Consider the following 20,215-nt stretch of genomic DNA (forward strand, 5'->3'; position numbering starts at 1 on the left):
AGGTTGTTGATACCCAGTGCCCAATGGACACTCAAGTGTATGTGTGGTGTGTGTGTGTGTGTGTGTGTGTGTGTGTGTGTGTGTGGGTTTGTGTGTGCTGTAGTCACTCGACCATCGGACGAACCAAATTATTTGCCAATTGTTTGATTTTGCTGCTGTTTTGATTGCTGTGGCGCGTCGCTTTGTAATTTGTTATTGATATTTTTATTGTCAAGTGCAATATGTCAACAATATTTAAATAACATACAACAACAACAACTTGCTCATAAATATTAACACTTGATAATTGCTGCATTCTTGTCACATTTTTGTGCAACTGCATGGGAGCGAGGCATTCAGAGCGACATCAAATATACATGCAATATAATGAACTGCATGCGCGTGTGTGTGTGGGTGTGGCCACGCCCACTGACCACTGCCCACATGTGCAGCTGACAAAAGCACAAGCAGAGCTGCCAAGAAGCGCACAAATTGTTCGGACTCTGCCCCAAAAATAAAAAGAAAAAAACTGAAATAAATAAAAAACAAAAATAAAATGAAAAAAAAATTAAATAAATAAAATATATATATATCTAGGTCGGCATTTGTCGGTTTAGTTTTAAGTTTTTTGGCCAGCAGCGTTTTAAGTGCGGATATTTTATGAATTTTATACGCTGCTTGACCTGCCCAAGCCAGCTACGGCTCCTGCCTCATCCAGCTGGCGCTGGAGCTGCCTGTGTGCCATGTCTCTCTTTATCGCACCACACACCCGCCCACGGCACCACCCCGCCCCGTCAGCGTCTCCTGCCGAAAAATGCTTCACTTACTGTTATTGTGTTTGCTTTGGGCTTCCGTTTTTTGGTGGCGCTGCTCCTGCTCCGGCTCCTGCTACTCCTGCTACTCCTGCTGCTGCTGCTGCCACATCTTGTCGCAACTCTTGTTGCCGCTTCGGTTATTTTCTGGTCATTGTGCGGCTTGTTTACGCAGTGGGCGTGGCCCAGCCCCACACAGAGCCACACACACACACGCACACACAGCCATAGACAGTTGCGCCCACAGGGCCGCAGCTTTGGGCCAAGTTAGTGACACTCAATTTAAATTTATGCCGGTTTATAATCATTGCCCGCCTGTCATAAAGCCGTGAAATACTCTACGCCTCTCTCTTCCACTCTCCCACTCTCTCTCTCTCTCTCGCTCTGTCTCTTTTTGTTGAGGGCTGTGCACGAAATTGTGTAAACTGTTTAGCAGTTTACTGTTTGAAGGTCCTGGCTGCTCAATTAAATGATAATAAGGCATTATATCAGCGGCTTATGCCAGCACCTGATGAGCCGCATTTTGGTCGAGACTCTCTTTGGCCAATCTCTTACCTTTCTGGGCGTATGTCTGCCCAGATCTCCTGCCATCATCTATCTCTCTCTGTGTGTGTGTGTGTATGTGTGTGCTTGCAGGTGTTGATTTCGGCAGCCCAGCGATGCGTAGTTTGCAGTTTCTTCACTCGTAATTAGTTCAACTTTGCCAGCAAGCATTAAAAACTTGTTTGTGCCCCGAATATACAAAGAAAGAGGAAGAAACTCCAACTTTGTCTTCTCAGTCCGAAAACTTGCCCAAAATTCAAACTCAGCCATAAAGGACTCCAATCAGCATGTGCTACAAAATACAATACAAAACTTTGTAGAAGCCAAAGTTAGTTTTAGTTGTCTTAAATATTTCAAATATTTCTTGATTTTATTTCTGATTCATAGGAATATATGTGGATATATGTTAACAATTTACAAAGTAATAAATATAATTTTAATTGGGACTAGTCGACTAGGCATTACGCTAATCTCAGCTAAGATGGGTTATCATTATGATAACATTATATCATTATGATTTGCTATATGCTATCATGATAATTATTTTGATTGAGATTATGATTGCTTATGATTATGACTAAGATGTTCATCAATATAATAATGCTTATGAATGGGGTGATCACAATTATCTCAACAATTATTACTATGGCCCTGATAATGCATAACATAATCATTGTATAATGATCTAAATATTCCAAACATACCACATCTTTTATAAAGATTATCATTATTATATTATATATATCACTTTCTTTATAAAGATTATCATTATTATTATTAGAGCAGCCCAAGAGCTCATTCATAATAACTACAATGATGATGATCAGACGAACATCTTTCGTATCACTCAGCAGCTTAGGGCTCTATCTATAGCATATACACAAATCTCCTTCCACTCACTCTCAACAACTTGAATTTGCATTGTCAACGATGCATATTATCATTAGCTGCTCACTTTATGGATAATTTGTAATGATATATTGACAGGCACACATCTATATAGTATGCATGGACAAAATTACTTTTCAGTTTGCATTGCGGCAATTGTTGTTCGCTTGGAGCAGCAGCAGCAAATGAAGTTTAATTATTAAGCAATGATTCAGTTGCATTACTCATGCTCGAGCTTAATTACATGTGAGCGAATGACAGGACTTAAGTGAATTTCAGCCTTAAATCAATGCCAGTTCAAACACACACACACACAGCCACACCTCGACACCCACACACACACACCCACACACCCACACACTTTGCTGCGGGCTAACAAACTTGCAACCCTTTTAGCGGGTAAACAGCCCAAACGTCTCGCTCAACCGCTCACCCGCTCGTCCCGCCCGACCGCACGCGCTCGTCTCCCGCGCCTCAATTTAAATTGCGGCCATTTGGCCACTCAACGTTTAATGAGCAACAAATGTAATTTATTTATGGCGTCCACTGTTGAGGCCTTTGCCTCAGCTTCAGTTCGCAAAATGCTTCAAGTTTTCAGCACAATTACCATACGCACACACACACACACACACACACATGCGCAGGGACGTGCACACATGGGTCAGATAGAGCGAGATAGATAGTGCGAGAAACGCTGTGTAAATCGCTGGCCACTTTTAGCTGGCAGTTTTCTCAAAGGCATCCCACAGGCTATCTCACTCGCACTCGCTCACCCTCTCTCTCTCTCTCTCTATCGCTCACTCTCTGCAAAGTGTTGATATTTATGGATCATTTGCATATGTGTGCCAATGCAGAAGGGGCAGGCGGGCGGGGCAGACAGGCAGGCAGGCAGCTTTCTTTCCTGCCACGCTTGGCCAGCAGCAACAATGGGGCAAAAAATGTTAACTGGCGAGACAGTAAAGCATTTGCTGCCACTTCCGCAGCAGGAGGAGGAGCAGCAGGAGCAGCAGCAGGAGCAGCAGTAGGCGAGAATGTTGGATCTATGGAGCTGCTTTTGAAAGTTGTCCAGTTGCGGTAAACATAAATTCTCGTTGACACGTTAATATTGTTCCCTTTTGGTTTTGTTGTTGTGCTTGGGTGTGTGTGTGTGTGTCTGTGTGTGTGTGGCACAGTCCAGGCGCACATTACAGCTGCTGCTGCTGCTGCTGCAGTCAGCTACTGCTATTTTGCTGAAAATGTCCAACAAAAGCTTAAAAACATTTAAAAGGGATTTATAGACATTTGGGGAATATGCCAGGCAGCTGGACAGCCAGACAGCACACACACACACACACACACACACACAGAGAGAGATACAGAGAGATGCTGGCCAAGTACTATACAAGCCAGCCACAAAAGTCATTAAGCCACACAGAGAGTGAGTGCGAGCGAGAGAGATAGAGAGTGTGGGGTGCGAGTGAGAGATGTGGCCGAAAACAATAACAATTTTCGAGCTCAAATCTAATTCATGATTTCATTACCAAGGGGCGCGCCCATTTGGCCAACTTCTTAGAGTCGAGCAGAGAAAATCATTTCCTGTTTAGCACTCAATGCTGGCCAACCCGCAACCCCGCCACCCAGCTCCTCGCTCTTTCTCAGTTCCGCCCACTTTGCGCCCCCACTCTCTCGCTCTCTTTCGCTCCCACCAGCTCTAGGCCCGTAATTGTCTTTGGGCCTTTTTTTACGGCCCAGTGATAACAACTGAAAGTGTCACTATCGACAAAATGAAAAGCCATTAAAGAAAATTACCCGAGTTGACATTGAGTTTTCCAGGCATTAAATGGCACAGTTGAGCACGCCTATGAAGCCCTCAATGTCCTGCTAATCACATGCCCTGTGTGTCGCCCTCAAATTGATTTGCTTTCCGGTTGCTCTCATCACACAAAGCTCAGATTTTCCAGTCATTTGCTGTGAGTCGTGAACATGAATCAGGTGTGGCTCTTCTTCAAGCTCCTGGAGATTCTTGCGGGCAGCGCCTGCACCTACGTACACCGCATGGGCACGCTCCAGGAGGAGCCGATCAGCCACAATATGTTCTTCTGCGGCACCTTCGTGGGCTTCGTGCTGCTGGCGGCGATTCACTGCGCTCGCCTGGTGATGGGATTGCGCACGCTGCTGCGCCCGCTGCTCTTCATCAGCGTCCTGGGCTTCTGCATGCACGTCTTGTGCGCCCTGGTGTCCATGGGATTCGCCGAGAAAGACTTTCACCTGCAGTTCATGAGCGACGTGGGCGAGAATTCGCATAATTACTTCAGGGAGTGTCGACTGCAGAGCATCATCTCCATGGTGACCGCCGGCATCTATCTGATTGAGGGCGTGCTGGTGCTGGATATCATCGTGAAGATACCGCAGGCGGATCAGTTCCGGATGGAGGTGGTCACCGAGCCTCCGCCGCACGACGACGACTGGCAGAAGCTGAACAACGACGAGCGCGACACCTGGGCCAGAATATCAGCCGACGTGTTCCTGCTGGGCAAGGACTTCGACTACTGGCTGCGCGTCAAGTCCAAGTGGTTTCGCCAGCTGGCCGGCAATCAGCAGATAATTGTGGTGCCCGATGTGCGCTCGCACTCTGAAACTTCGGAGACTGCACTCAGCATAATTAGTATGACTGACATGTGAAGACACGGCTTACAGCACACTCGACACGATTCAACACGACTCAACACGATCTAGCCGAAACAAGAGATTCATCACGACTCAAGACGATCAAGCATCATCAGGGGTTTTTATACCAGTCAAGTTGACTCACTCATACAAGACTATACACGACTAGACACGACTCTCGATGACCTAACACGACTTGGCACGACTACAAGCAGCTCAAGATGAGCTGTCATACAAACATATCGACTCGAACTCAATGCAAAGCCAGGCAGCTTCTCACGAGCATCAGAAGAGACGGCATCTGACACTGACTGACTGACTAAGTCGTGCTCACGACTCACGACACACGACTCTGCACAGTCTGCACGCCTAACACCAACTTCCATATAAACGAATCGAAACAGACTCAATTTGTACTCAGCAACTTCTACACGACTTGACACGAACTGAACACGAATCATCGACGACACGACTGAGAGCACGATTCGACATGTCTAGGTATGATTTGACACGACTCAATATATAGCAACACGTAAACACACGAACTTCTTGAGCCACACCAATCTCTCTCCCTCTCTCTCTCTCTCTCTGTCTCTTTTCCTCCCTCTGTCTCTCTCTCCTACTTCAAATTTAAAGTTCGTCTCTAGCTCATAAATACAAAGTCTGCAGTTTTTATTTGAATTTATGCCTTAAGTTTCAGCTTGAGCTCGCATAGATTGCAATGATTTAGGCTGGCGCACTCATACGACATTTATATTTATGGTATATGTGTCTGGCTGGCGGTCGTCGAGCCTCCCTTGCCTTGCCTTCAGCATTTGCTGTCACATATCCATTTCATGCATTTGACTGCCCAAATTGTCAACTTGACATGAAATTAGAAAAGCGCAAAGCATTTAAACATGCTCCAATATGCAAATGAAAATGCTCAAAGAAATATTTGTATACACGCACACGCACACAGACACAGATATACATACGTATATAATACATATTTATGCCAGATATATATCTCTATATATGTATGTATATATAAATTTTTGCATGAATTTTATATTGTGTATGTCTGCGTTTTAAGGCCACAAACTGCTGTGATGACTGCATAAAATATTAAAAAATCTAATTTCCAAGTTTTCTTGCTTTTCCCAAGCTGACACGCCCCCTTAAAAAAATGTAAAAAACCAAAAAAAAAAAAAAAAAAAAAAAAAAAAAACGAAAAACAAAATGCCAAGCAGCTCGTCAGCCCGTCAGTCCGCCCGTTCGCCCGCTTCCTTGTAATTTGTATAAGCTTTTTAAGACCGCCAAATGCAAAAATCGCTGGCTGAATGTCGCTTCTGTTCCATCTGTTCCTCTCCATTCTCCTCCCACTCCCTCCTCCCGTTCGTCCCTCTCTGTTTACCCGTCGGACTGTCTCAAATCTCTTGCACAGTGCTGACAGTCGCTCTGGCAAAATGAAATAAAAATATGCATGTTAAATAAAATGTCAACGAGAACGCCATTTAGGGGCGTGGCACGAGTGGCTGGATGGTAGGTGGGGTTGGTTGCGCTTTGAGCGTGTTGTAAAGTGAGCAAGATTCATGTCAACCGAGCCAAATACGGCAACAAAAGGCATTTAAAATGGTTTCTCCTCTGAAACACATAATGCGCATAATAATCAAGCCAAAAGCCATTGCAAAGAACTTCACAGTTCCCAAGGCTACCTCGGGGCTAGTGTACTTACCTAACTAGTTAAAGGCCATTGAAATGGTAAGGCCAATGCAAAGAGCCTTTGCCAGTGGCCTATAAAGCAAGTGGAGCTCCGCCAGTGAAGTGGGAGCCCAACTTTAAGTTGATATTTTTATGCTCCTTATACAAGTCGCAGCTTTCATCATATTAGCCTCCTTTGAAGAAAAGCCTCAAAACGAATTTTTCACAATTCTGTGCACTACTTCATGAAGTTGAAACATTTTGTGGGTCTTGTGGTCGTTGATAGATGTTGATGATGAAGTGGGATGTGTCGTAGGAATTTAAATCTTCAAACTGGTTTTCAAAATAGATTATTTTGATCTGCATTCATTCCTATTTTTGCGATTCAATGGCAACTAAAAATTGTCTTTTAGGCTCTGTAGCATAGCGAAGCAGGCTAAGGAGCTGAAGGCATATGAATTTCAGTGAAGACTCAAAGTTGATCAGGACTACGCTGATCTAGTAATGCATGGAAAATACGATCCACTATTAAAAAATCTATACTTTATGATTTTTCTCTATTCCGAAAAATAATTTTTAAATTAAAAATTTTGTAAATTTTAATTATTTCCTACTAGTACAATATTCTTTATTTAATTACTTATGCATTTTTTCATTATTTTTTTTTTTTTTATCAATTTATTTATTTTATATTTTTATTGATTTTTTATTTCTTCACTTTTTTTTATTTTTTTTATTATTTAATTTTTTAATGACATTTATTTATTTACCATTTCTTACCTGATTTTATCAGCTCTTCACTTTTGATAAATATTTACAATAAATGCATTTTGATACACTTTAGCTTCTCTGAGTCTCTCTGTCTCTCTCTGTCTCTCTCGCTGCAAGCTGAAGCCAGGCTCTTCGAAAAGCTAAGCCATAAGCAAGTTAATCTCTAAGCTAATGTATTTTGCACTGAAGTCCTTTGTCCGATTATACGCATATTTAAGTGCTATTGAGCCATTAGCCTCACGTTTCGGTCGAGCTGCCTACATTTGGCTGCTGGCACAAGGTGCAGCTTTAAAGCAATCCATTGATTATCAGTTTCCGACTGGCGGCATTGCCAGCTACGCCGCAGCAGCCAAAGCCTTGAGTGCCTGCTCGCTCACTCTCAGCATCTGTCCTTCTTTCGCTTTCCCTCTCTCTCCCTCTACCTCTCTGTTCGTTGTCTGTCTCAGTCGACGTCATCCATCTTTTGTGTGCCAAATGGCACTCGGCAAAAGTTGCTGCAACCACTTCCGGCCATGCAATGGACTATTGGCCAACCCTTCACCAACTCAATTGCATCTTTTGTCTGCTCTTCCTCATTCGCTGCACATGTGTGTGTATGTATGTGTGTGTGTGTGTGTGCGTATATGTGTTGCTTTAATTGAATTGCTGTAAAAACGCGGCACAAATTATTGACTTCAAGTGGCAGCCAGCCAGCATATTTTCCTCTTCCTGCCTTCATTTCGTCTTTTTATTTTCATTTCTTTTGCGTCTTTTCTTCTTTGTATTTTTTGTTGTTGGCTGCCACAAAATTTTTCCATAATTTGAGTGGCCTGTAGCTTCAAGGAGTTTGGCGAGCCAAAAAGCTCCCCAAAGTTTTCCATCAAAAACGTTTAGAATGTTTTTTCCTGTTGCCTGTTGGCGCTCACACACACAACCACATACACGCACACATGCACACATACACATATCATTTTTTTTTTTATGTAGTCCCCCACATGCTGCTGTCCCCTGTGTGTCTGTTCTGCCATTGCCCGCCACGCATTTTGCTATTGTTCAACTTTGCTCCCCACTCCGCTCCGTTGCCCCTCTCTCTACTCCACTCTTCCCCTCCCGCCGCGCCTCGCCTCGTCAACTCTCTGGCTCATGCCCTAACCTACTTTTGACTTGCTCAATGTTGGCTTCTTTTCAGTGTTTCACCGTTTTGTTGTTGCTGGCGCACTCTTCTTCTTCTGCTTCTGCTTCTTCTTCTGCTTTTCTACTACTGCGGCTGCTGCTACAGCTTTATATTCTCCCATTTTTGTTGTTTCTTTTTTTTTCTTTTTTTTTTTGACATAAATTTGAAACTTTTCAGTTTTATTGTAGCGGACTCGTTGGCAGTAATGGATTTCAAATAGAGTTACTCATGGGTAAAATGTTTCATACTTTGGGGTATTAGCAAATCTGCAAGTTGACGACGACGACGACGACGACGACGGCGACGGCGATGCGACTTTTCATATTAATATGTGACTCCACTAAGCGAGTCAACTGTACTTTTGTTGTTGCTGTTGTTCGGCTGCTGTGTTTCGATTCCATTTCGTTTCAGTCTCTCGGTCTGCTTCGTTTTGTTTTGCATTTGGCATTTGCACACTTTGGAGCGCACTAAAAGCCTTAAGTTATTTGTAGCTGCTTGCTGGTCTGCTAATGCACATTTTATTGAAATAAATTCCGTGCCCACTTGAAGACGTTGGTTGCTCGCACTGGCTGCGGTTTCTTTGGCTGCTGCTGTTGCTGCTGCTGTTGCTGCTGTTTTGTGGCTGCTTTTAGCTGATTTTATGGCCTTAAGAGGCGTCCACTGCGGTGCTAGCGTTGATTTGCTGCGGTCCATACAGCCCAGGGGCCAGTTTATGGCCCCAACTTGGCATTCTCACCAACAGCCTTAAAGACGATACAGACTAAAGTCAGCTAACAGCGAACAGTGCGAACAGCGCGAACTACGAACTGCGAACAGCTAACAGCAGCCCAATTCCAAACACACTTAAAAATGCAAATGATATTTACGTTTTCAGCTTGAGCTGAGCTTCTTCCTCCTGGTCCCCCTCTTCTTCGGCTGCTGCTGCTGCTGCTGCTGCTTAAGTGCAAAGTTAAACGACGCCCCAAAGTATGCAATGCTCCGCGTGCTTGGCCTGCATTTTTAATTACGCACTGCAAATCGGTGCAGATAACAGCTGCTTGTTCTTTAGCTTCAGCTTTATCTTTACCTACTCCTTTTCTTCTTAGCTTCTGTTTTCCTTTGCTGCTGCTTCTTGAGCACACTCTCAAAAACCGATTCTCATAAAAGAAAGAAATGCATTTCTATACCCGAACTCAGCCAAAAGAGTTTCAGATAAGGGGGAGAGTCTACAAGCCTTATATGTACATATAAATGAGTTAGATTATTCAAATGCTCTCAAGATTGGTGATTTGCTGGCGAAAGTGTTTAATGAAGCAGATTATTAGAATCGGAATCGGAGTCGGAATCAGAATCAGAAACAAGTTTGCAATTTGCATAAATGGAATCAGTTTTAGGATAAATATTAATGAATCCGATTACAATTCAGCTGGGAGGCGGCCTGAATGGACCTGCTAACGGTTTCTAATTGCATTAAAATTCAAGCCATTTCACCAGTCTCTGGCTGCAGAATCATATTTTAGAGCCAGATACTTAGATAACGCTTGCCGCGCGTATATGGGCCACACTTCCGGCAGCCAAAGCGCGACGTTGGCGCATTTTAATGGCTTTTGTCTTGCCTGGCAGCCATCTAGCCGGGCCTACACACCTGCCGCCCACTGTGAATGGGGCGTGGCCTGGCTGAGCTGCGGCATGTGGTGCACGTTGCTTTGGGTGCTTTGCTGCATTTCAGTGTCATGCCGGCATTTAATTTCACTCACTGCGAAAATGTTTTATGTCTTGGGTAAACACTTGCCTCGCCGCGTTCGCGCTCAAGTGAATTTTATGCGCTGCACGACATTTTTGCAGCTGCTGCTGCTCGCTGCTCGCTGCTGCAGCTGCTGCTTTGCATTCCACTTTTTTTCTTCTCTTTGCTGTTTTAGTTTTTGCTGCCAACTTTGGCGAAAGTGAAAGCGCACAAAAAGGAACGAAAGAAAGCCAGAAGAAATGCAACACGAAATACAGCAACAACAGTAAGCAGCACACAGGTGCAAATTTTATGTGCGCATTTCACACCTGCCGCATCACGTGGCACACATACACACACACATACGCACCACCGGAGTGTAGCGTGTAAAAATTTGCTACTTTAAATGTTGGTCAAGGGACAGAGCAGGGGCAGGGGCTGGCACCAAAGTGCTACAAAATCACAACACAAAAGAATTCAATCAGCAGTGCTTAGCAGGTAGCCTGGCTCACACACACACAGTCACACACACACACATGCATATAAGGGCCATTGCAGTTGCGGTTAACAGGCCAAGCGTAATATAAACTTGAGCTCAAAAGCGAGCAGCATGAAAGGGGCGCAGAGTGGGCGAGGCAGCTGCAACTGGTGCAGAAGTGTGCTTTATGTGTAAACCTGTATGTGTCCATGTGTGCGTGCGTGTGTGTGTGTGGGTGTTGTGATGTGTGCGTTTGGTCCATGCGTGGCATTTATTTTTTGCATTTTAACTTGGCAACGAATTCCCTTGTTGATGGCGACGACGTCGCCGGCAAAAGCGCACAACCGGAAAGGCGCACACATCCACACCTGCACACACACACACACCCACATATACTCATGCACTCACACAGGTGAGTGTGTTGCTTAAGCTGTTCGCAAAAGGGCAGCTTTTAAACTTGCAAACAAGGTGGCAACGTGGAAAAGCCGCCAACGCCAACGCCAACGCCAGTTGGATTTGTGTTTGCTCGCTGCTCATTGGGTTTTCCACTTTTCCATTTTGGCCATTTCGGGGTTTTCTTCTATTTTTTGTTCGTTTTTCGCTTTTCGTTTCTTTTTTATTGCAATTCAACAAAATGGGTATAAATAAGAAAGCCACTTATAGAGCAACCTGAAGTGACTTTTAAACAAATACCCAACACTGGCAATGCCTTTTCGAAATGCACTCGAAATGCAATGAGAAAAAATACAAATAATAATAATAACGAAAAAAAAGTCGAGAGTGGGTATTACGAGTGTGAAACGTGTTCAGATAACCTTCAAATTGTGTGTGTGGCTTAAAGCGTTGAACAACACTGGCAGAATGCGTATGAAGTAGACTGAGCAAATGCTCAATGCATAGAGCGAAAACGTCTATTTGTATTACTCTCAATGATGAATCGAGCTAAGCATAATATTGAGCTTAGCTAAAAGCGTTCACTAACACTGGCTGAGAATTTAAAGCAAGCTTGCCCTAACAAATTTGGGATTAATGGTTAAACAATTAAAACTTATCTTTAGTTAAATGCGTTTTTCAACACTGACAGACACTTTAAATTATTTTGAATTTGAGCTTTAAGCAAATACAAATAGAGAATTTGAGAGCATTTACCAATAATCTACAAATTATCTTTAGCTTATAGCATTTACCAACACTGCCAACCATTTAAACTCTCTCACTCACAAAAAATAGAAGAAGAAATCATAAAGCGATTGTTAAATTGATAAATTTAACGCTGACCGATTGGGGATAATTAAATTTATTGATGTTCAACACTGAGCCCAACCGACTCGACTGAGCTGGCATTATAAATTGTATTCAGCTGTCAATTTGAATTAAGGTTTTGATTATTTACAGCCTTAAACGCATGTGTAAACACACATTAAATAATTTCCATATACATAAAACAATATTTAATTAGGCTGATGCCGCCGCTCTGATGCTGCTGTTGCTGTTGCTGATGCTGATGCTGATGCTGCTGATGCCGCTTGCTCGTATCCGCTTTTATCTGTAAACCACTTGGCCGTGGTATTTACTTTGCCTTAATGAAGCGCGTTTCATTTCTGAAACTGATAAACAAATATGAGAGCGTTAACAGCTGCGCAACTTTTCCAACCAATTATGCCAATTTTCTGTGACAATCTCCTGGGCCAAGATTGAAACAATTCCAATGAAATGAAATTCACATGGAAATTTTGCTCTTCTTGTTGTTGTAGTTGTTGCTGCTGTTTTGGCACAGCCTTCAGGTCATTTGCAGCTAAGCTGCAAATTATATTGTTGTTGCTGTTGCTGTTGCTGTTGTTGTTGTTGGTGCTGTTGTGTTAAGAAATTTTTCCATTTTTTATGCTTTACGCTGGCAGCTACCTACTAATTTTCTGATACAAACGAAATGTATGTAATTTCCCTGGAGCCAAATTGACACAAGCAAAACGTAAAAACCGCCAACAGACATAAATGACAATCAACTCGATGCGGCAACGCTTCAAGTGCTAAGAGATAGAGCAGGAGTGTGAGAGAGGGAGCGAGTGAGGAGAGTAGTGTGAGAGGGAGCGTAGGGGGAGAGAGTTGGGTTTCAAATGTCTGGTGTAAAGGGCAAGCTGGCTGCCAGGGCTGGCAAGATGGCTTCAATCATTACTCATCATCCATCAACGTTGCAAATTTTCTCTCAGTTCTCCTTTTTTTTTGGCACGCAAATATATGCACGCAAAAAAAAATGTGCAAAAAAAGCTGAAAAAGAAATAAAAATAAATGAAAATGAAAATGGCAGCCGTTGGCAATTTTACAGCCTTTCTGGCCAAATTGTTGGGGCCAGCCAGAGGGCCAGAGGGCGAGAGTGCCAGCGGACGAGTGGGCCGAACTCTGCTGGGTGGGCGCGGCCAGGCGACTAATTCGTGCGATGCGTTGCAAACGGAGTATAAATTATCATCATGGAAAACAAGTGCAAAATGTCATTTATCATATTTTTCGGTACAACGACAGCAGCAGCAATCACAGCAGACACACATACAGTTACACGCACACACACACAGGCACATTTATTTACACATATGTGAGCATTTGTAACCTGTGCCACATTTTTGCCTAATTCGCAAATACATTTTCAAAAGCGAGGCAGCCGACAAAAAAAAAACTGTTCTTAGCAATTACGCGATTTGTTTTCTTCTTTTCTTTTTTTTTGTCTCTTCTTTTTTTTTTGTGGCACAGTTTTTTGGGGTCGCGCCCCAAATATGTAAGCCCTGCATGTATGATAGTTATCTGGCACACATTAAGCTAATGAAAGCATAAATTTAAAATTAATATCAAATATGAAACAGATTTCCTTGGCAATTTTCAGCAGCGAAATGCGACAAGCCAGAGAAAGCCAACAAAATAAAATAGAAATAAAATGAAATATAAATTAAATTGGATTTTTATTTCACTTCATTTGAAATGTAACCAAGGCTGAGCATATTGGCTTAAAATAAATATTTGCTATAGGTCGATAAAGAATTTAAAATCAATTTTATATAAATTTTGCTATAAATCGATAAAGAATTCAAATTTAATTCTTTATAAATTACTGATATATATGTACTGATATATAAATAATTTAGAAGTGATTAATACACTCTTTAAATTTGATAGCATATTAGTTTGATTTTATATATTTGCAAACAGTGTATTTGGCAGCTGAGCAGCTTTCCCATTTCGCTGCTTCCTTCCTTATCATTTTTTGTTTGTTTTGTTTTTGTTTTATTCAGTTTTTTGCTTGGTCCATGCGATGACAAATTTACAAATGTTTTTGGCCGTTTTCTAGGTCACACTTAATTTTTATTTTATTTTCAGCAAATATTTCTTGCTATTGGTTTGTCTTTTTTGTTTAGCTGCTGCTGTTGCTGCCCCGTGGCACAAAAGGCCAACTGTTGTGTGTGTGTGTGTGTGTGTGTGTGTGGGTCTTGGCTCGCTGCCTGTCAACTTCATTAACATTTTTATGATGCGCCTTGGCGACCGCACTGCGAGATCTGGGCTAGGAAATCCTTCGCTCTGCTTAGGTCTAGGCAGCTATTCAGCTTTTTTCATGCCAAATGATATTCTGGTTGTTGTTGCTGTTGTTGTCGCTGTTGCTATTTGTTGTTGTCACACGCAGCCTTGACGCTGCTTCTATATTTTTTGCTGTTCTCGTTTTTTTTAATATTTTTTTTATTTTGTTGCTCGCGCTATTATAAAGATTTTTTTATCTAACTGCTTTTTGTTTTTTATTTGTAGCAAGGTCCAGGCTCCAGCAAAGTGGGGGAGTTGTCCAGCGGGAGGGGGGAAGGGGACGTGGGAGGCTGGACTGGGGTTGGTTAGGGGGCATAACAATGTCAACGCCGTGCTATGTCCTTTGCTTTGTGCCTTGGCACCTGAGCCATGACCAAAACAAAGCCATTACAGTTATTTGTGCGCTATGCTGCGCTCTCTTGTAATTTACACAATAAATATATACAAAAGGCGACCCTCAGACCTCAAGTGGAACGCGCATTGAATGGCAAAAACAGGGCATAGAGCAGCTCGGGTGCGCTCTGTGTGGCATGGGCTGCAATATTAAGCTGCCTCTTGCCAGCCGCATGCCGCATGCCGCCTGGTGCCTGGTGCCTGGTGCCTGGCTGCCACGTAAATCTGCAGCTAAATCTTGTGTCATCCAGCCGGCTGGAAAGCGTCAGTGATCCATGACTCTCCAGGCAGCTCCTACACATGACACTATTATTTGCGCAGCCTATGCAGCCGGGCAGGCCGCAATACCAGCCTCAGCCTCAGCCTCGTCGCGACGCCTGCCAAAAGGACTCGTCGAGCCTGTCAAGTTGACTTCACTCTGAGCGCGTGTGTTTTTCTTTGCGTTGTCATTTTGGTTTATTTTCTTATGGCTCGCTTTTAGTTCGTGCGCTTCCTTTCAGTATTTGATATTCTTCTTTCTAGTTTCTTTTCTTTTTTGACTCTTTGGCCTTTTATTGTTTGCCTCGTTTTTTTGTGTGTGTATGTGTGTGTGTGTGTCCTCTTGCTAAGCGTTTTGGCTGCAATCACGACTTTTCCGCAGCTTTCGAGTGCAATTTTCATACCCTGCTAACGTGAATGTTGTTTTAGTGGGGTAGTTTGATTATAGGTCGGAACTAAAGAGCACATAGATATGCGAGTTACAAATAAATAAAATTTTGATATCATTAATTTTTTATGGAAAAATAAATATTTTTAAAATATTTTTTGACTTGCCTAACTTTAAAATCCTTGCATTATAAATACCCAAGTATTTCTGTAATGAGTATCTCTAGCCGGTCACCCTCACTTCTGTCTCACTTTTGTTGCTCAGTTTTTGCTCAACTGTTTGCTCAAAGACAGCGTCAAACGCGGACCATGACAGCGCTGCAACGGCAAGGCAAGCCTGGGCAAGGCAAGGCAAACTCTGGGAGGGCGTGGCAAGGGGGGATACGCTTATAAGAATGGCAATGACTTTGGTAATGTTGATGCTGCTGCAGATTGTTCGCAAGTGTCAATTGTTTTTGGAGGAGGCAGCAGCCAACTTCATTGGGGAGCTGCAACTTTGTGTCGAGCTCAAAGCTCAAGAGTGCTTAAAATGAAAAATAATGCCGCTTATGCCTGTTCAAGGATTGCATCGCATCCTCGCATTGTAGCGGAGTGTATAGCGCCTATGTGGCATACATTGGATTTGGAAGCCTCTAAAATTGAATTGAACTTGTTAGCCAAAACCAATTAGGCAACATTTGGCTTTTAACCAGCTAATTAGCTTTTCATGTACTAGCATCATGGGTTCTATTTCCACTCCGCTTTTTGGCCTTTTGGCTCCGCCTGAACTGGTACAAATTTCACTCAATATTTCACTTTGTGCAGCAATCAATGCGACCCCTAAAAAACCAAACAGCCGCAGTCCGTGCTGCATGTGTGAGCGCGTTCCTAAGCCAGGCTACATCCCCCCTCCGCCCCTGTCCGTCCTTGGCTTGGCTTGGCTTTGCATGCCGTACATGCCACTGAACAGCTCAAAATAAAAGTAAAAAAATAAAAAAAAAATAGAAAACTGCTAAAAAAAATAGAACATTTCCAATAGTTTTTTGCTGGTTGCTGCTGCTGGCGTTGCCGCTGGGCAAAGCATTTTTTACCGCCAAACCCCAAACATCAAAAAGCGAATACGCCAACACACACACACACACACGCACACTCACAATCAAACACACTCACACACACAGCCGCACACTATATATGTATGCATGTAAAGGAAACCACGTTCACATCCTGGCCATCACATGCTGGCCAGCATATTGGCCAGCCCGACAGACGGCTCCAAGCACCAGGCAGCAGGCATTTGGGTGAAGGTTGCCCCGTGAATGCCAGTGATAAATTTGTGCATACCGCGCATAGATTTCCACGCATCGGCAGATAAGCAGCGACGTAGACGTAGACGCAGACGTCGGGTGACCGCATCCAGCTCGACCGCAACTATGAACGCTCTGTGGGCGTGCCCTTTGTGTAGTTGTGGTCGCGCGCAAGCTCAGTTAAATAGAGGAGAAGCAGAACGGATTAAGGCCAGGAGCCTGCACTCTGATTAACTTTATGAGCTACGTGCGGCATTTTAATAGTAAACGGGGCCGAGTTTGTGCTTATCACGCATACGGCCGATTGCGCTAGGTCCCCACTCTCCCTCTCCCTCTCTCTCTCACTCTCTGTCTCCCCCTCTCTCACTCTCTGTCTCTGTACTCAACAAAGTGCAGCCTCGTCTCAAGTGTAACATTTTGTGGGGGCTGTGTGCAGTTAAAATTTATGCAGCTGCCAGGATGCAAGAGTCCTGGACGCTAGCTGGCATTTTATTTTATTTTATTTGCATTAATCACGTCGCTGGCGACGCTATTGAAAAATATATTTGCCTGCTGGGAAATTTCGCGAGCTCTCTCATCGCCACGCGGCATCGCACACATACATATTCACTCACTCTCTCTTTCTCTCTGTGTATGTGTGTGTGTGCAAGGACACGCCGCACAGCAGGACGCAGCAGCAGGAGCAACCGTCTTGGCAAGTGCATACGTTTCGCTTTGGCTGTTAATGTGAAAACGATGGCTCAGGTTTTTGGCTGCCAGCTACAAAAAGAAACTGGCGAAAGAAAGAAAGAGAGCGAAAAAAAAATAGCGAAATAAAAATAATATCGCTAAGAAATGCACTGAAAAAATTGCATAAAGCGCAGAGAAATATAATAAAATACGACCAGCCACATGCATATACATATAGATATATATGTATGGAAGTGAGTGCATGAATAAGTGCATATACATATATATGGATGTCAGCATATATATCTTTAGATGTACTTTTGCATTGTACAAGCGTTTCTCAGCGCCAGCTGCAAATATTGTAGCAACATTTTTATTGAGGTTTTGTCTGTTTGCTCAACAAAAGCAAAGGACGTCCAACGGGGGAGCTATTACTCTTCATCTCCTCGTCGCTTATTTTATTTTATTTTTGTTCAGCAGTTCATACTTTCTTTCCATTTCTTATTCTTTTTTTCTTTTTTTGGTTTCTACGACTTCGTCGCCTTGCATAATTTCAATGTAAAATTGCAGCAATGAAACTTGCACTGGAATGCATTGAGGCGCAGACACACAGTATGCGCAATTATTTAAAAATGACGTCGACCATGCTGATGATGTGAGCTTAATCGACGCAAGGAATACGCTGCAAATGAAGAGGGTAAATAAAATGTAAATGAATTTTAGATGAGCAGAGTTAAGAACTATAGCTTAGATCTACTCTTAGCAATACAAATTATAAGTTGAAATTCTCGAAAATACCTGAAATCCTGACACTACTAATGAGCTGTCAATTTTCGAGCTCTTTATTTAATTGCAGCGCAAAGCTCTCGAGCTCTCAGTGGCATCAGCTGCAGCTCCTCTAAAGCTGTTCATTCAATTACTTACTTATCGCACAGACGACTTGAACGGCTGACTGCTTTATTTTCGGTCGCTCATTGCGGTCAATAAATCGCGCTTAAAGCTTTAATGCGCTTTCGAAGCTGCTCGCTTAAATATTTAGCCCTCACAAACTGTTGCAGTCAGCTGATAAGCTTGGCCTGATGATAGCCATTGCAATTGGGGCCATAAAGAGAATTGTTTGCCATGTGCAAATCTTTTGTGTTGGCATTAAATCTTTGCGTATGCGCTCGCTCGCACTGTCTCTCGCTCTCTCTCTTTCTCCGTATGCTTCTGTCTCTTACTGTTTTCCATTTACAGCAGTTGCACAGGCAAACGTTGGCTTTTAATTCGTTTCATATTGCAGCGTTTTGTTTAAATGAAGCGCTTTGTTCGACTTCTGTTGCTGTTGTTGTTGTAGTTGTTCTTGTTATTGTTATTGTTGATAGCCGCCCTGGCTGTTGCATTTATGAAAATTCAATTGGTTTCGTTGTCGTCAACAAAACAAAACAATGTGAAACAAAGCAAAACAATGCAACGCACAGCAAACACTAAAATGATACGAAAACGAAACAAAATTTCGGCCTCGCATTCGCATTCGCATTCGAGTTCGCGCTCGCGTTCGCGTTCTGTGCGTCTGCATATTTGGTTAAAATCGCAGCGTTTCACTGTTTGCCATTTCAATTATGTGCAACGCGGCGTATGAACAATGTTGTAATGAAATGGGCACACAGGCAGTACCCAAAAGCAACAGCAATAACAAGAAGCAGAGCGGCATACGCATAAATATTGCGAGAAATGGTCATTGGAATTGCCACTGCTGTTGTTGTTGTTGCTGTTGCTGTTGTTGTTGCAGTTGGCAAAGTTGTTGGAGTTGGCTCAGTTTTTCAGTTTCACGAATTGGATTCTGTTTCGGTTATTTAAAGGGGCAGTTTTCCGTTTAGCAACGAGGACGCGAACAGCAAACGCTGGTAGAGACGGGGTAGAGGCGAGGGAGTTGTGGGAGGCGTCGCCTGGCCAGTAGGCTGCAGCTGTTTCTGCATAGTGTTAAAACTTCATGCATATTTATGGAGTCATTCATATTAAAAGCGCTGAACATAAAACGCATTTAAACGCTCGCAGCCGGCCAAAAGCTGTTAAAACGCACAAAAGTAATCGCTCGCACGCCAATTGCAGCTCGGCAGTTTAATATTGCGCCTGACCATGGCCTGGCTTGGCCTGGCCCGGCCCGGCCGTGGCCTATCAATCACAAAAGCATTGTGTGATCCACAGCAAACAAACTAATCAAAATTTATCTTCATTTATCAATTTAGTCTGGTATTTTGCTGATAACTTTTTGTTGCGGCATTCAAATCCCATCCGACAGTTGCTCACATGTCGGACTCTAACTGGCAACTAATTCATTTTATTCTTCACCCTCGCTGCACCCCTTTGGCCCTCACTGGTCAGCTGCATAATAGGGCTTATTTTGTAAAAGTTGCCTTTGGCAATTTTCAAAGTTTACTACAACTTGGGCGTAGTTCTAGTCGAACCCAGCCCCAAGCTACCATTTCCCCACGATTCTCAGTTGGTAGCAGCGGCAGGCCAGTGGCAACTTTTCAATCCGCATTCACCATTAGCAGCTACTTTTCAATGCGGTTAGCTAGCAAACAAAGCGTTGCACATTTGCGCAGATAAAGTTCTCACTCAATACCAGCAGAGCGAGGAGGAGTCCCCCTCCGAACCTGCAAATTGTTAAAAATATGTAAAAGTATTTTACTTTGCTATTCCTTTGGCTTTTCCTCTATGCTATGCCCTGTCTATACAATTGTGTACTCTGCCTTTTTGCAGCGACAACTATTCGATCTCTGATCGATTTTGCTTAGGCTTACCTAAGTATTTAAGAGACTTGTAGAATTGCCTTTTTCTTAGACTATAGGGAGACACCCTCAGCATTCTATGCAAAGTCTCGATATAAGTGAATGAGTCACAATAGCTGTACTCAAATCCAATCATCGCAGCTCAGAGTAGCTCAAAGCAATCTCATGCAATACTTTGTGTATAAAACGTAGCTAGAGCAGGCAGAGAGCAAACCCTGGCAAGCAATCATATGGAGAG

The 20,215-nt window shown here is 43.2% G+C and overlaps 1 protein-coding gene across 1 annotated transcript; it reads left to right on the forward strand.

Moving 5' to 3' along the window:
* Positions 1 to 3,568: 3,568 nt before the first annotated feature.
* LOC6582216 lies at positions 3,569 to 5,549 on the forward strand. Its single transcript, XM_002007884.4, has one exon. The coding sequence runs from the start codon at positions 4,185 to 4,187 to the stop codon at positions 4,881 to 4,883; it is 699 nt and encodes a 232-aa protein (XP_002007920.1). The 5' UTR covers positions 3,569 to 4,184; the 3' UTR covers positions 4,884 to 5,549.
* The last annotated feature ends 14,666 nt before the right edge of the window (positions 5,550 to 20,215 follow it).

Source organism: Drosophila mojavensis, unplaced genomic scaffold (assembly GCF_018153725.1).
Source record: "Drosophila mojavensis isolate 15081-1352.22 unplaced genomic scaffold, ASM1815372v1 contig_74, whole genome shotgun sequence".
NCBI classification, from domain to species: domain Eukaryota; kingdom Metazoa; phylum Arthropoda; class Insecta; order Diptera; family Drosophilidae; genus Drosophila; species Drosophila mojavensis.

Bases quoted from the DNA above. Each gene is read 5' to 3' on its own strand.
- LOC6582216 (XM_002007884.4), top strand. From the start codon at position 4,185: ATGAATCAGGTGTGGCTCTTCTTCAAGCTCCTGGAGATTCTTGCGGGC.